Raw genomic sequence first — 17,142 nt, forward strand, 5'->3', positions numbered from 1 at the left:
CGTGACCAAAAAGAGCTTGTTGGTGACCTAGTTTAATTAGGGAAAACCAATTCTATCACTTATTGTGAGACTGGGGGAAGGTAAAGGTTGAGTTGTGAAATTAGGCTAGGAGCTAGATTCTCCTAGTATTGGACCTCCTTGCAACTAGTTGACTTGTGAAATCAGGGGAGTACTCATTGTCAATTGAAGCAAAGCTTCCTCCTGTTGGATCTCCTTGCGACCCTCTAAAACCCATTCGAAGGATAAAGGTAGAAGGAGAAACACACATTAGCTTAATTTCCTTTTCTTGCAATCACATATCTTCATTGTGCACTCATATGGATCACTGCATATCCATCATTTCACACTCAACTAATAAATCTAAACCCAAGTGAAATCTAATTTAATAAAACTTAAAAAGAGCACTTCTCCACAACATCTTTACAACATTGGGTTGTGATTTCATTTGCAAAATTTACTTTCAAGCACCAAGCGATTTATTCCTTTTTGGCATTTCACTTTTCAAGCATAAGCATTTACCTTTTGCAAGTATTTACTTTTGGCACTGTTCTTTATCATTATATCATTTACTTGTGAATTATATTTACATGCTTCTGAATTATATGCTATGGATTATATGTTGATGGGTGTATGTATTCTTGTGTAATTCAATTAACTCCTAGATTAATATTTCTTATTTGCTATAACTTAATTAAGCCTTAAGTGTCTCGTAGGGTCCACCCCAACGTTGCACGAAGCAGGGACGAAGTGGGGACGTTTTTGGAAGCGAGGACGTGGAAGCGTCATTTCCCAAAAATCTAGGAAGTGAAGCATCTCAAAAGCGTCTACTATATATATATATATATATATATATATATATATTGCAGTTATACTAAAAAAAACATCCAAAATACCAAATTAGTTGTAGAAGACATGAAAACATGCATATTTTTACATAAATCAAGATAGATATGGCATCCATTGTACATCAATGATTAATTATTCGAGCATCAACCATCTAGAATCTAGATTCCTCTTCTCTTGTCTAGCCTTTGCCTCTACTTCAATTCTATAGGGATATTTGTTAACATTGCGTAATTTTGATCAAACTGCTTAATCCAAATCTTATAATATGGTAGAGAAAGCTTAACATGTCTGATCAATGATTTTGACTTGAGTGAAGGGTACATAATTGCTAAGGCCATGACAAAGGAGTTCAACAATCAACAACACCAACACTAGGGTACATATAGGGCTTGGTGCTCTTGATTAAATGCCAATCACATGCCCTCATACATGATATAATCTAATGAAACGCCACAATCCCATTGATCCTTAAAACTATTGAGTCTGCTGAATTTTGAATGGGATATGAAATTCTATTTTCTCCATATTAAGTCTGATGAGGTTGGAACCACTCTCAAACATCCTGAGTCATTTTATGGTAATGTTAAAAATTTAAGTAAAAGGATGGAAATGAAAGATAAAGGAGAATGTCACTTTTACTTTAAGAATTTAACATTACCATTAGGGAGCATCTAGGAAGTGTTGGAATTTCTAAGTTTAACTCGTTAGAAATTCTTCCTGTGTTATCTAATTTATTCCTTCCTACTTGTTCAATTACTTAACAAGTTATTTACAATGTAAATACTAAAAATAAATACAAGCACAATATCAACACATACAGATCACCAACTGAAAGTAAACAAGCACACAAGTAACACCATTAGTTTTGGACTAATGTCCTCGGAAAAACCCAATGTGGGAAAACCGGTGCAGCTATTCAGAGGGTTTTATTATTAAGTAGTTTCAGAATACAATCTGGGTGCTAGAAATGGATCACCCAACAGAGAATGCCCTCGACAATAGTACCACTCAGTCGGAGACAGATATCAGCCCCAATCTACCCCATGAAATCTCCCAGCGTCAACCTCTAGGGTTTGCGTCAGCCTCTCTGGGCTTTGCATCAATCTCTGAAGCCTCTACGTCTCCCACACTGGCCCTCCTCAAGCTCTGCGCAGCTCCTGGCTACCTTTGTGTGTTGGAATTTCTAAGTCTAACTGTTAGAAACCCTTCATGTACTTTTTTGATTTATTTCTGCCTACTTGTTCTGATTAATTAACAAGTTATTTACCATGTAAATACTGAAAATAAATATAAGTACATGCTCGACACATTATAAATCATCAACTGAAGGAATCAAAACAAGCACACAAGTGACACCGTTGTTTTTGGACCAATGTCCCCGGAAAAACACAATGCAGGAAAACCGGTGTAGCTATCTGAGGGTTTTAATTATTAAGTAGTTTCAAAATACGATCTGGATGCCAAAACTGGCTCACCTAGCAGAGAATAATCTCGGCAGTAGTACCTCTCAGTCGGAGACAGATATTCCAGCTGAAACTCCAGATAAACACTCCGACAGCTCCCAGCTCCAATCTACCCCACGAAAACCCCAGTGTCAACCTCTATGGACTACGTCAGCCCTTTCTGGCCCAGTGTCACCCTAGCTTGCCCTGCGTCAGCCTCTAGAGGCACTGCGTCAGCCCTTAGAGCCTCTGTGTCACCCACGCTAGCTCTCTGAGGCACTGCGTAGCTCTTGGCTGGCTCTGCATCCCTCTCTCCCAGCTTCTGCGTTGATCCTCCTGGTACTATCTCTACCTCTCTACTTCAGTATTCACTGCCCCTCAACTGCAACTCTGATCACTCTTTCGACTTCCTCAACAAACCCTGCCCCAGAAATCGAAATCTTGATCAACTTGGTGTATTCTCCAAGTGACCCTCAAGCCTCCTTTTATACTTTTCTCGTTGTCAATTCAACGGCCGAGATTAAGTCCCTAATCAACAACTAAGATTAATTCTGGCTTGATCCATGACTTTTGGACCATTCAAACACAGTTTTATATTAATACACATTAATATTTTATTTTCCCTAAGTTTAGACTTAGGGACTCCATTAAAAATATTAATTATTTTAATATCTCTCAAACTGTTTAGAATCTACCCAAACCATTTCTGGGTATTGGAGATCTCATGTGCCTTAGCCTTTCCACCAAGTTTCGAGGCTAGAGCACATCCGATGCTACCCCAAATCAACACTGTGTGGCCTATGGCTGCTTCTGCGTGGCCTCTAACTGGCTCTGCGTCAACCCTCACCCAGCTTCTACGTTGATGCTCCTGGTACTATCTCTGCCTATCTGCTACTGCATTCATTGCCCCTCAGCTACAACTCTCATCACTCCTTCAATTTCCTCAGCAAGCCCTACCCTAGAAAATCGAATTCTTAATCAACTCGGTGTATTCTCCAATTGACCCTCAAGCCTCCTCTTATACTTTTCTCGTTGGTCCATCGACAGCCGAGATTACATCTCTAATCAACGGCTAAGATTAGGTTTGGCTTGATCCATGACTTTTGGACCATTCTAACCTAGTTTTATATTAATTCACATTAATATTTTATTTTTCCTAAGTTTAGACTTAGGAACTCCATTAAAAATATTAATTATTTTAATATCTCCTAAACTGATTAGATTCTGCCCAAACCATTTATGGGTCTTGGAGATCTCATGCGCTTTAGCCTCTCCACCAATTTTCATGGCTAGAACGCATCTGATGGTACCCCAAATCAACACTCCTTAGCGAGGACTGTGCTTTAGTAATACTCCTCACTGAGTATCACCTTGATCATCTAGCATCGATCCTTGCGCTGATGCTAGGCCTCCCCGCTCAACATCCTCTGCACTGCTGCATCATGTACTGCTACCTATGGCCCTGCCACTGCCACTGCTGCAGCTGTACGACAACTCCCTCTGCATCCATGCTGCTGCCCATGGCCCTACCACTGCCACTGCTGCATCTGTACGACAGCTCCCTCTGCATCCGTGCTGCTGCCCATGGCCCTGCCACTGCCACTATTACATCTGCACTGCATCCCCTCTCATCATGATGCATCGTGCTGCCCATAGCACTGCCACTGCTAACTACTGCACTGCAACTCAGTTACTGAGAAGTAACCGATCCTCCCAACTCTGACATCTCTGTCAAGCTAGAAACACTCCCGATGTTGAAGCTCCCTCTATCGCTGACAAGTGCTCCCTCTACTAACCTCTATGTTGCTGCAACAACTCTATGCATCTCGCACTGTTGCCTCATGCTATCCCGGGACTCCTACACTGTAACATCCTCTGTGGCTCCATCCGCATTTGTCTCTACCGACATCTGCCAGTCCTACTACTCTTTGGGGCTCCCGTAGTAAGGTATAATCCAAGAATTTGGGTACCTCGAGGATCCTGCCCCTCATCGACTGTAGTTTGTCTAACTACAGCTCGATCTCTCCCCACTTCCTCTCAAGTGGCGCATGAGTACTCATGGCACAGTTGTCATCTGTCTCCACTTCTTTCTCTGCCCTTGCTGGCGCAACCTTGGTCTCAGAAGTCTCTCCCTTGCTCTTCTTCCTCAGACACTGGCTTGCACAGTGACCTAGTTCCCCACAGTGGAAGCATTTGACCTTGGAGAGGTCCTTCTTCCATTTCTCCTGCTTCCCCTCAGATGCTAGGGCAGCATCCTCCTCTTCCTCCTTCTTGATTCTGACCCCCTTGTCACTGTTTCCTGCCTTGGTTAGCCTTATGATCTCTTCTTGACAAAGAGTCGCCCACAGTTCCTCCCAATCTGGAAGGGTCGACCTGCCCAGTATGCTCTGGACAAATAGCTCCCAATCCTCTGAGACTGCGTTCAATGCGGTCCTCACCATCATCTCCTCATCTGACGTGGCCCCTATGGAAGTCAGCTGATCTCGGATCTCCTTCAATCGACCGAGGAAGGTGTCTATCTATTCTCCCTTCTGCATCTGATATGACTGTAGCTGATTTTCTAGTAGCATCTTCCTCTACACGGAAGTATGCTGATACAATTTTGTCAGGGCCTCCCACATCACATTTGTCGTGTCCTTTTCAGCAATATGTGGTACTACATGATCCTTGACCCCGTCAAGGGTTAAGGATGATGCTCTTGGCCCTCGCCATTGCCTCCTGGTACTTTTCGTTCTCATCCAAGTCAACTGGGACTGCTATCGTGTTCAAGATGAAGTGCTTGAGACGATTCCTGTCTAGAACGGACAAGATCCTGGCCTTCCAGACTACGAAGTTTGAGGCTCCATCCAGTCGATCCTGATCTCTTACCCCGTTCACTACCATTTCATTGCTCCTCTTTCGACTCTTCTGGGTCTCTCTACTTCCCTCCTGGAAGTTCTCGGTGTGACTCCCTCTGAGCCTCGATTTCCCTTCTGGAAACCCCTCTGCCAATGTCGAGATGCCCCCACTCCGATCGTTAGTGCAGCTACACCACTTATTCGGATTTCTTGGCTAGAAATCCTCGGCAACAACTCCCTCCTCCTTGGTCTTGCCCTGTTAGGTACTGTTCTGACCACAGTACCCCACCAGCTTCACTCCGCAACTTACCCACAGCCTCCTATGCCCCAACAAACTGAAGGTTAGAGCCTCTAGGCTCTGCGCAATCCTGGCACCAGCAAAATCCACACCTCCTGGCCACGAGCGTCAATCCTTCCTCACTGAGAAAGATGATCGGGCACTGCGTAGGTCAGGTCTACTCCTCTTTGCCACTGTGCTGATCCTCTTCCCGACTCGAACTGATGATGCAAACACTACGTCACCCCTTCCCTGCTTCTTTTCCGCTAGGAACAGCTTCTGTCACTCGGGACAGTTGTTTCTGTTGCTACTACTCTGCTCAGCTAACGCCTTCAGTTATCCTGTGATCTGCAACCACGCTCTGATACCACATTGGAATTTCTAAGTTTAACTCGTTAGAAATTCTTCCTGTGCTATCTGATTTATTCCTTCCTACTTGTTCAATTACTTAACAAGTTATTTACAATGTAAATATTGAAAATAAATACAAGCACAGTATCAACACATACAGATCACCAACTGAAAGTAAACAAGCACACGAGTGACACCATTATTTTTGGACTAATGTCCCCGGAAAAACCCAATTGAGAAAACCAATTTTAGAATACAATCTGGGTGCCAGAAATGCTCACCCAACAAAGAATGCCCTCGGCAGTAGTACCTCTCAGTCGGAGACAGATATCAGCCCCAATCTGCCCCACGAAATCTCCCAACGTCAGCCTCTAGGGTCTGTATCAGCCTCTCTAGTCCAACGTCAACCTCTCTGTTCTCTGCGTCAGCCTCTAGAGCCTCTGCATCTCCCACAGTGGCCCTCCTCAGGCTCTGCACAGCTCCTGGCTGCCTCTGCGTGGCTTCTGGCTGCTTCTGCGTGGCCTCTAGCTGGCTCTGAGTCAACCCTCTCCCGGCTTCTGCGTTGATGCTCCAGGTACTATCTCTGCCTCTCTGCTACTGCATTCACTGCCCCTCAGTTGCAACTCTGATCACTCCTTTGATTTCCTCAACAAGCCCTGCCCCAGAAAATCAAATTCTTGATCAACTCGATGTATTCTCCAACTGACCCTCAAGCCTCCTCTTATACTTTTCTCGTTGGTCTATCAATGGCCGAAATTAAATCTCTAATCAACAGCTAAGATTAGATTTGGCTTGATCCATGACTTTTGGACCATTCTAACCTAGTTTTATATTAATTCACATTAATATTTTATTTTTCCCAAGTTTAGACTTAAGAACTCCATTAAAAATATTAATTATTTTAATATCTCCCAAACTGATTAGATTCTTCCCAAACCATTTCTGGGTCTTGGAGATCTCATGCGCTTTAGCCTCTCCACCAATTTTCATGGCTAGAGCACATCTGATGCTTCCCCAAATCAACAAAAAGCATCTAGGGAGCATCAAGGGGCACCTTGGGAGTATTCGGAAAGTGTATTTCCTCACATAACAGTTTTAAATTTCCAAAAAACAAAAAAGCCCCGCGGAACCGTGTGAACCATCCACCTTCTCTCGTTTCCGCTTGCGATCCGCGGTGGATACACGCCTGAACCTCCATAGATTTGCACCTGATCCTTTCCAAATCCGCGGATCGGGCAGCAGGAACCGTGAATCGGGTCCCCACAAATCCAATTTTCCAGGAATCGCCAAAAAAAAGCAGAACCGTGGATCCGATCTGATTTTCGGATCCGCAGTTCCACCAAAGGATCCGTACGGGATGTGGTTCTACTACTCCAGATCCTTGGGGGGATTGTTGAAGAATCTAGGGCAAAGTAGTGTAGTGTGATTCTTCATTACTTGATAACAATTTGTGGAGTCTTTTTACTTTTCTTGTTAGCTTATTCTTCTTCTTCTTATTATTAGTGCATATGTGTGTACTTCATCAAATTGCTAACAAAACATTAAAACAAGAACACAAGACGTTGGCTCTTTGCCAGGGCCAAAACCTCTCTTCTCTTGAGAGGAAAACCCTTTAGTGAATTTCTCTTATTGAAGCTTCTATTGATCAATGCCAAACCCTAGACCCCTGACTAAGAGATCCTCCAAGCACAAGTCAAGTCTTTACTCCTTTCTGCACCATATACCTCGGCACTTCTTCTGGCACTTTGTCTTCTAGCACTTCGTCTTCTAATTAGAGTCCTTTTACCTTAGAGAGATAGGCTCCTTCGCTAGGCTTGGGAGTCCTTGTAGGCTTGATCTCTCATCCAAACAATGAACTGTTCACTAGCTGTTGTTATGGCTCAGGCATACCCTTACTGTACCTCGCATGTGTGACTATTTCTAGCCCTAGAAGCAGTCCTTTATACTTCGGTCTCCTGCTTTTCTTACTTCGCTCGATGTCCTTCTTCCACACTAGAGTAGGAGGCCTTTATGGGCCTAGTTTTAGCCCCAAACAAATAGAAATATCCAACTGTGATCTTACTGCTGTTAGGGCCGCAGACTGTCCTTCATTCCCTCGCACGTGTGACCGTGTATACCCTAGAAACAGTCCCTTACTCTTCGTTGTTCCTCCTCTTCTCTTTGCTGCCCTAGTAGCCCCTTTTACCTTGGCTTCCTTCGACCTTCTTAATCTCTTTCTCTTGCGGATTTCAGAGCACAATTGATGCATTGTCTTTGGAGCGGACAGCCTCTTTAAATAGAGGACTGTCCCTCCATTTAAGCCGACTTGACTGACTGCATTTAGGCCGACTTGACTGACTGCATTTAGGCCGACTTGTCTTCTTAATTGTAGGCCGACTTTGAGGGCAGTTTGGTGGCTGACTTGTTGAGCAGACTTCGGATAGCTTCCATGGTGTGTGTAGCATGCTTGAAGGAGCTTCTTGAAGGTGTCATTACATAGGATCAGACTTGACTTTGCTTGGAGATTTCCCTTTGACTTTAATATATATTTATACATAGTGTAACATGCCCTTAAGGCCTTCAATATTTTCTCTTGACTATTTGACTCACCTATAGCACTTTGACATGTGCTAGCCCTACTACAATGAGCAAGAAACTCATTTTCATATATTATAAAAATAATATTTCTTTTCTTGAATAAGCACAAATATCAAAAGTACATTTATGAAGACCGAACCTAGTTACACTTCCTTCAACAGGGGGGAAGGTTCCTGCAACACTGGTCCACCCCCCTTGGCTTCACTAGGAGTTAGCCTAGATGAAGGAGTTAAAAATTGAGTGACAACTACTCAACTTGAGACTTTCCCCCAAGGCCACAGCAAGTGGATTAAAGATTTCCTCTGCGTTAGCCCAGGTATAGATTAGGTGGCAACACTAACCATAGTAGCAGGATGTACTATGACAGGCTTGTGAGCTGGTAAAAGGTTGTCTTCTATATATGTGCGATGTATCTTGTGAGGTTGTAGGTACTTGTGCATGTGGAAGTAGCGTGTTTACTATGGCAATGGTACAGATAATCCTTTTGAGAAAGATAAGTAAATGCCTCTCACCACTTGTAATTGCTTCATCCACTAATTGTGGGCAGATAAAATGAATATGAGAATCTATTGCTCCAGCAGTGATGATTAATCCCTCGCCAGCAATCACTTCTGTATTAACCTACCAAAAACAGAACATAAAGCAGATTGTAAACGACTTTCTAGATAACAGCCAAAACACAGAAACTGAAAGTTGAAAGATGTATTTCATGGAAGGAAATCTTACACCAATAATCATTCCTTTGGACACTCCATTCATGACATCAGGATTTCCTGCCTTTCCAATTGCTGTAATAGTATCCCCTTTGATACCAATATCTGCCTTGTAAATTCCTGTATAATCTATTATTAACGCATTTGTAATAACAATATCCAAACAAGAAGCAGATGGATATCCAGAAGCCTGGCCCATTCCCTCCCGTATTACTTTTCCGCCACCAAATTTACACTCATCTCCATAAACTGTGAAATCTCTCTCAACTTCAGCATACAGATCTGTATCCCCGAGCTTAATCTTGTCTCCCGTAGTTGGTCCATATATATTACCATACTTCTCCTGACTGATCTTGTACGTGATCTCATCATTTTCCCCAGTAATACCTTCACTGCAACATATAATCTTTAAGTGCATTAACTCCCTCATCAAAAACCACTGATTAAATTACCCTGCATGCTCATAGTAGCTTAAGAGATTTAAAAAAATATGTTCAAATTTATGTTACACATCAAGGAAAGGAAACCAATTAACATCATTACTACTTATATCAAAATGTCTTGAACAACTGAAGCATATTCTATAATATTACGTACAAGGTCCTTGTTTCTTTGGCATGAAGAAACCTCCTTGATTGGACAACTGACATTATCTGTGGCAACTGTGACTGATCGACAGGACCACTTGCAATTCTATTTCCACCTTGTATGATCTTATTCCCTCCAATACTCACAAGCGTTACTGGAGTTACATCACCTGCCTGTGATGTTACAAAGGCCTTTCAATACCTTGAAAAACAAAATCTGGCAACTAGAATAACTTACAGAAGTGTCCATAAACAATGATAATCAGGAAATCTTCAGTTTCTAGAATACAATAGCATATAAAAACAATGAAATGGTAAATTCTAAATTCAAATATTTTCAAATGGAAGATGTGCATTAGCATCGACAATGATTTCTTGGGATATTCTCACAATCAGAGAAAAGCAAGGTTCAAACTATTCTGCTAAGATTATTATGGTCCAACCAATCCTTTCCCAACAACTTTGCAAAGAAAATTCAAAATCCTGATAGATTTCTCAAATAGCCAAAGGGTGGTGTCCAACAAGCCAGTCTGGACATGCATGTGAGAGAATTTCTTACTTAATACGTATGTATGATTTATTTTTCTTTTGATTTTAGTCAAAAAACATATTTGTTAAGAAAACATTTTCCTTCCTTCATCTCGGATAAGATATAAGATTGTCCTCTTTGTATCTGTTAAGATGCATTTTATTACAGAATTTACTTCATGAACAAATATTTTTTAAAAACATCACACAACATGCTATATAGAAGAAGTAATCAAAGAATTAGAAGTATTCTTCTCTGAAATGTCCAATGAGTATGCAATGGAAGGAGAATATATGTAACTCTATGTTGATTTGGGCTAGCATCGAATGTGCTCTAGCCATTAAAATTGGCGGAGAGGCTAAAGCACATGAGATCTCCAAGATCCAGAAATGGTTTGGGCAGATTCTAACCGGTTCGGGATATATTAAAATAATTAATATTTTTAATGGAGTTCCAAAGTCTAAACTTAGGAAAAATAAAATATTAATGGGTATTAATATAAAACTAGGTTAGAAGGTTCCAAAAGACGTGGATCCAGCCAAATCTAATCTTAGCCATTGATGGACCAATGAAAAAAGTATAAGAGGAGGCTTGAGGGTCAATTGGGGAACACACCAGAGTGATCAATCATTCATTTTTGCTAGAGCGGGGTTGCTAAGCAAAAGTGAATCAGTGATCAACAACGAGGGGCAGTGAATACATTGCAGAGAGGCAGAGTTGGTACCAAAGAGACAGCGCAGAGTCTGGAGAGGTTGATGCAGAGGCAGCTGGGAGCTGCGCAGAGCCAGAAGAGGCCAGCGTAGGTGACGCAAAGGGTCTAAGGGCTGACGCAGAAGCTTCAGTAGCTGCGCAAAGGCTAGCAGAGCTGACGTAGGGCCAAGAGGCAGCGCTGGGAAGATTTTCGTGGGGTAGACTGGGTGCTGGTGAGCTGGATAGGGTGACGCAATCCCTATGAGAGTGACGCAGAGCAATAGAAGTTGCAATTGTTGCTGTGGGATTGTTCATCCGGTGATTAATCAACTGGAATATCTATCTCCGAGGAGAGGTACTACTACCGAGGGCATTCTCTGTTGGATGAGCCATTTCTTGCACCCTAGTTGTATTCTGAAAATTGCATAATAAAAAAACCCTTTAAATAGCTGCACCAGTTTTCCTGCATTGGGTTTTTCCAGGTACATTGGTCCAAAAATAACGGTGTCACTTGTGTGCTTGTTTTCTTTCAGTTGATGATATGTAGATGTTGATACTGTACTTGTGTTTATTTTCAGTATTTACATGGTAAATAACTTGTTAAGTAATTAAACAAGTAGGAAGAAATAAACTAAATAGTATAGGAAGGATTTCTAATGGGTTAAAATTAGAAATTCCAACACTCTACATATAATGCAATTGCCTAGTTTTCCTTATGAATATGATGAAAGAAAAAATCATGTAGATTTTCATACATGAAAAATTTATAAGCGTGGGGTAAATAAATATTGTATCAATGTTTGAACATACACACAAGGATACATAAAGTTGCAGAGAGAGGAGACTTGATATTATTCGAAGTGCAAATGTGAGATAGAAAATTAATATCCCATGAGAGAGGCAGGCTTTGGTAGCAACTGACATCAAGCAATTAAAAGCACATGTGACATAATAAGTCACCTGAGTTCCTTTATTTGACCACTAATTCAAAAGTATTATGCTATTGTTAAAATTGGCAACTAGGGCCAAATTCCACTTTGGGCAGGCCTTTTGAAGAATATAACTATGGCATTGAATTCCTCTTTTCGAGAGGACAAAATCATCCTAAATATCATCAAATTTGGATAAGGAGAAATGAGTTTTTGAATTTATGACCACTCATGCAAATTATCAAGGTTGGCCTCACCTCCATATAAGCCCAAACGTCATGCCTCTTAACCCTCACCAATTTGTATCATCCTAAGTGCTTCTTGTCACACAAAATCACATCTGATCTTTGCCGCAGGGGAGGAGCTACTCAAGCAAGGGTTAGAAGACTGTTTTGGGTTTCCTTTAGGGCTATTGAGGGCTACATGCATCCAGCAGCAGGGTCAAGCAGATGAAGGCTTGTTTGAGGGCTACTTGTGCATGGTTGGAGAAGGATCTTCCTCCTTTTATTGGGCCACAGGTCCTGTCTCATTGCAGGGTCCAAATAACATGTTTGAAGAAACCTACAGTAGCTGCAGGTCTGTCCAAAAGATTGCAGAAGAGGTCCAAGCCCTAAAGTTTCAGATTGGAGGTAGCCGTGAGACCTAAACTTGAGGTAGATCAGCTGCAAGTTGATTCAGACACTGAGGGAGGAAGGCCGCAGCCTTTTGGAAGAATGTTGCCACAGGTCTGGACGCTGAAGTCAATTTGGTCATAGTTTAGCCCTAAGGGGCAGCGAAGGGTAGCACCTTTCTTGTCAAGCGAAACCGCAGTTAAGAGGAAAATTTCTGATGCAATTAGAAGGGACATCAGTGACTCACAAACAACGCTAACCAGATCAACCTTCTTCAGTAGTACGTATCCAATTCATTCCACGATTGCAGTTTTTGTGTGGCCCATCGATTTGTCTAAGGGCTGTGATGTTAGATCAAATTGGCAAGTTTGTTTTGATTTTAAATTATTGTACTCTTATCTCTTTCTCTCTGCTGAACATTTGATAAATTGATAATAAGAAGATTGATCAAGGGTTTTCCCCATCTTGGGGTTTTTCCCTCGCTTGAGCCAATTTCATGTGTTCTCTTGTCTTGACTTGTCTCCTGCATTTATCACCTATGTTGTTTCTTCAGTTACTGCTAATGTAATAATGTCTTACGTGATCACTAATGGAAATGAATTGAATTGAAATAGGGCTATATGGATAATTGAACTGTTCTAAGCAAAGAACATGTTAACCTAAATTTAACAGCTATTTTTATCAGTGTTGTGAAAATCGTGATAAAATGAAAAAATCGCGATTTTTTCCCTCTGCCGATAAAATCGCGATAATTAAACGAAAAAATCGCTGAATTTTTTTTTTGCCGATTTTTATTGAAAAATCGCGATTTTATGAAAAAATCGCGATAAAAACGAAAAAATCGTGATGAAAATTAAAAAATCGCCGGGGGTCGCGACAGCATAGTTTTATAACGTTTTTTTGGGTTTTTTTCATGCAATTTTTTTTGAAAGAAACAAATAATTTTTGAGTGGGGCAGCTTAATGATCAAGTAAAAGTGACATTCTCCTTAATCTTCATTTTCATCCTTTTACTTAAATTTTTAACATTACCATGAAATGACTCAGGATGTTTGAGAGTGGTTCCAGCCTCATTGGATTTCATATGGAGAAAGTAGAATTTTAGATTTCATTTAAAATCCAGCAAACTTATCAGTTTTTCAGGATTTCAGGATTGGGAGATTGTAATGTTTCCAGGTGACACCACTTGCCCGGGCTAACCCTGCCACCAGTAGAGGACGTGGTCTACCTCCTATACCTCCTACTTTTAGTTCTTCAGCTTCTAGAGCACATCAGACTCCACTGCCATCTCCACCAGCACAGGCACCAGCATCTACATCTAGAGGGAAAGGGAAAGCTGTGGCATTTTCTCGCAAGAGGGGCAAAGGAAATCAATAGGATTAGACTTTCATTTTATTGTATATGACATTATGACATGATGAGATACATTATCATATTTTTTGTTGATATTTTGAGGCTGAGTTGGGACTCAGGAGTCAGGGCTTACTATTCAGAACATGATTCAATGTTATGTGTGATTTTAGCGCTAGAAATGATATTAAACATCTTATATATTAGTTTTTTTATCATATTTATGTGTCAATGTATTTATTTTATGTTGTAGATGGTTTAGATATTAAAAAAAATGAAAAAAAATGAATATTTTTGTACCAAACGATTTTTTCCCGATTTTTTCCGATTTTTTCCCGATAATTCCGATTTTTTCCGATTTGTTCCCCGCGCCGATTTAATCCCGATCACGATTTTCACAACATTGATTTTTATTATAAATTACATTATAATAGTCAATTGGGTCTAGCTCAAGTGGTAGAGAGTTGTTATCCTTATCCCCTGGGTTCAATTCCCACTTCTGACATGGTCACTCTTCTTGAGCCAATTGTTGGTTGGGGCTCTTCATGAGCTAATTATTGATTGGGGTTGGCAAGGTACCTGAAATCTTGTTCTCACCTATGGGCTGGAGGGTGAGAGCATGGCAACATGGAAAATAAATAAAGAAATTACGCCATAATACTATGTGTACTCTATCACCCTTCTCTAATGATCATAGGTGAAACTACACCAAACTCATTTCTAATCTTTAGAAACTTATCTGGATCAAGAGGCTTGGTGAAAACATTTGCAGTCTACTCCTCCATCGCACATATTGCTGTTAGATTCCTATTAAACCTAAAAATGGCAGTACTGTGACAGTAGTACAAGTAGTGCATGTTATTTATTTTGCAGTTAGATAGGGTATGCATGAGAGAATATCATGTTCTATTTTAGTTAAGTATGCTGGGAGCAATCCCTAAAAAGGGCAGTGTTGAATGTAGACTAAATAAGTGGTCATCTGTCGATGTTGATGCATGCATGTAAAGCGCATCACATAATGAGTTGTACACGTGTGGAAAGGGCACCTTGCTAGGTTATCTTCAGTTTTCTATATGCAGAGTTAGCAGTAGTGAAGAAAGGGATGAATCGCTTGGGTTCTATTTTAAGGATGTACATGTGATGGAGTACATGCAAGGCACAGAACTTGGTAGTTATTCCTCTTTTATGTACTGAGTAAACAGCTTATACAGATCACACTTCAATGGAGTGAGTAGCATATATACCTTTAGTAGATTGTTAGGGCACAGTTAGCAGCAGTTGGTTTGCCTATCTTTGTCCTGTAGTAGATTGTGAGGTGGCAGTTAGCAGCAGTTAGTTTGCCTATCTTTGTAAATCATGAGGGCATGGCCACTGGAACAGGGATAGCACATGCATTCTCACATCCAGCAGCAAGAGCATCAAGAGGGGTAAGCTTCTATTTAATGACCGTAAAGAGACTTTAATGAGTTTGATTGAGAATTTATCTTGTAATTGCTGATTAAGCCTTTGGATAATGAATGAAAACTTGAACAGTTGATCCACATTCTTCCTCTCTTTTTATGTGTTTTTTTTCTTGATGCTTGCAGCCTTCTATTTCAACCTGAAGGTTTGTAGGGTAGGAATTTTTCCCTTCAATAGATTTTGAGTGACCAGGATAGGGTTGTGAGCCCACCATCGACATTATGGATTGGTGAGATTTTTATTCAGGACAAATGCCTCATCAGATTTCTCCATTGCCAACCCGACATTTATTTATGCTTTTCCTCCATGGCCCAAGCGCAAGCACTAGTTTCCTGTATCCATCTCAAGCTAGTAGGTACTTACCCTTTGTGAAGTTTATCCGCTTATCGGCCTGATTTACTTTCTTTGATTTGATCAGTAGACCATAAGCAATGTTTAGGGATTCCCCCCTGGTGCGAATAAAACCTAAAGTGAGAGGAGCTCAAGAGGTTACAGATCCTTCATTCCTAAACTGCCCACCCAGGTTTCAGTTTGAACGATAACACAAGAAAACTTACTAGACAAAATAAATGGTAGAATGCTATGTGTAGTGATGCATATGTATATGTCGGGCTCTTGATCCACAATTAACTGTTAGTCTTGGATTATAATTTAAATAGGCTCACTCTTGCATATTTGTCTACACATCCATTGATTATAATGCAATATGATGGTAATTTTGAAATGCTGTGAAGTGCTTTTAGTCATATTTGAATATACATATAATTATATTTGATTTCGTTCTCCTTTTCATTCTCATTCCATCAAGAGAGAAATACATATAGTAGATACCAAACTATAGCTTTCACAAGGGGAAAAACATCTCAAAGGCTTTTCTTGTTGTTCTAGTAAGACACAATAAAACAGAGTCCACAATCAAATCAAACTACCATCCATCATTGGTTTTCTATTAGCATATTGCTTTTTTTATTTTTCTTATGTTTTACATATTCAACTTAAAATTGTGGAAAAGGATGTTATTACCTCAAATCTCACTGCTGTCCCAGCAGGTATGTTAAGACGCATCCCATAAGCTTGTTCTCGATCAAAAAGCAAGTACGGATTCGCCTCAATAAAGTGATAATGGCTGCCAACCTATGCATGGATGAAAACCAAGTAGCTTTAATAATTCATCTGTAAATCTTACTGGAAAAGATAAATTTTGATATTTAATAACTAGTGATATGCAAAGCTAGGTTACCTTATAATTAAAAATGTTACCAAACAAGATAAAAAAAATTTCAAACAAGCATATATGCAATATATGTCTTTTTTCAGAAAACAACGTTGTTTTATAGGATCACACACGTGGCCTCTAAACATAGTAAAACATTAGTCTCATAAACATTTACATACAACCCTGTTGGAAAATCAAAAAGGCAGTAAGATTTTCTTGATCTTGATAATTACTTGTGATGTTTCTTATTATTACAATTCTTTATATCTTCTTCTTTTAGTTCATCAAGCAATTACCAAAAGCAGCAGCACATAAAACAATGAACACAAGATGTAGGCACATGCCAAGGCAAAAAACCCCTCGAGGGAAAAACCCAATCAAAGTAATTCGTCCTTTCAATAGTATTCTTTGAGACTCTTCACCCTAGACCAAGATCAGACCTTCCCTCCACACCAAGTCAGCCTCCAGAAGATTGACCTCTTCCCAGCAACTTTGACTATGCAGCAACTTGCAGCAGCTAACAACTTCTAGCAGCAGCCAAACTTGGAAGACTTCGATCTCCCAATCCAAAGCACAAAATAGAGAGAGACCACCACCAAAATTTCAATTTTCCTTGACTCCTTAGACTCACCCAAACTCGCATTCACTTCGGCTTCCCGACAATAGACTTTCCCAGCTACCCACTTCGCACTTTTGCCCAGCAACAAGATTTTCGCACTTCTGCCCA

The 17,142-nt window shown here is 40.6% G+C and overlaps 1 protein-coding gene across 1 annotated transcript in view; it reads right to left on the bottom strand.

Annotated features, from left to right (window-relative positions):
* LOC149202324 (urease-like) overlaps nt 1-17,142 on the bottom strand; it is a 313,306-nt gene that overhangs the window by 21,392 nt on the left and 274,772 nt on the right. The window contains exons 6-9 of the mRNA XM_089399946.1: nt 16,223-16,333; nt 9,641-9,804; nt 9,057-9,435; nt 8,843-8,951 (exon numbers count right to left, since the gene is read on the bottom strand). Of these exons, the coding sequence (XP_089256072.1) occupies nt 8,843-8,951; nt 9,057-9,435; nt 9,641-9,804; nt 16,223-16,333 (763 nt within the window). The remainder of the gene's footprint in view (nt 1-8,842; nt 8,952-9,056; nt 9,436-9,640; nt 9,805-16,222; nt 16,334-17,142) is intronic.

This window comes from Pinus tabuliformis, chromosome 2_1 (genome assembly GCF_031772625.1).
Source record: "Pinus tabuliformis cultivar Carrire ecotype Pingquan chromosome 2_1, CPIR1, whole genome shotgun sequence".
In the NCBI taxonomy this organism is placed as follows: Eukaryota; Viridiplantae; Streptophyta; class Pinopsida; order Pinales; family Pinaceae; genus Pinus; species Pinus tabuliformis.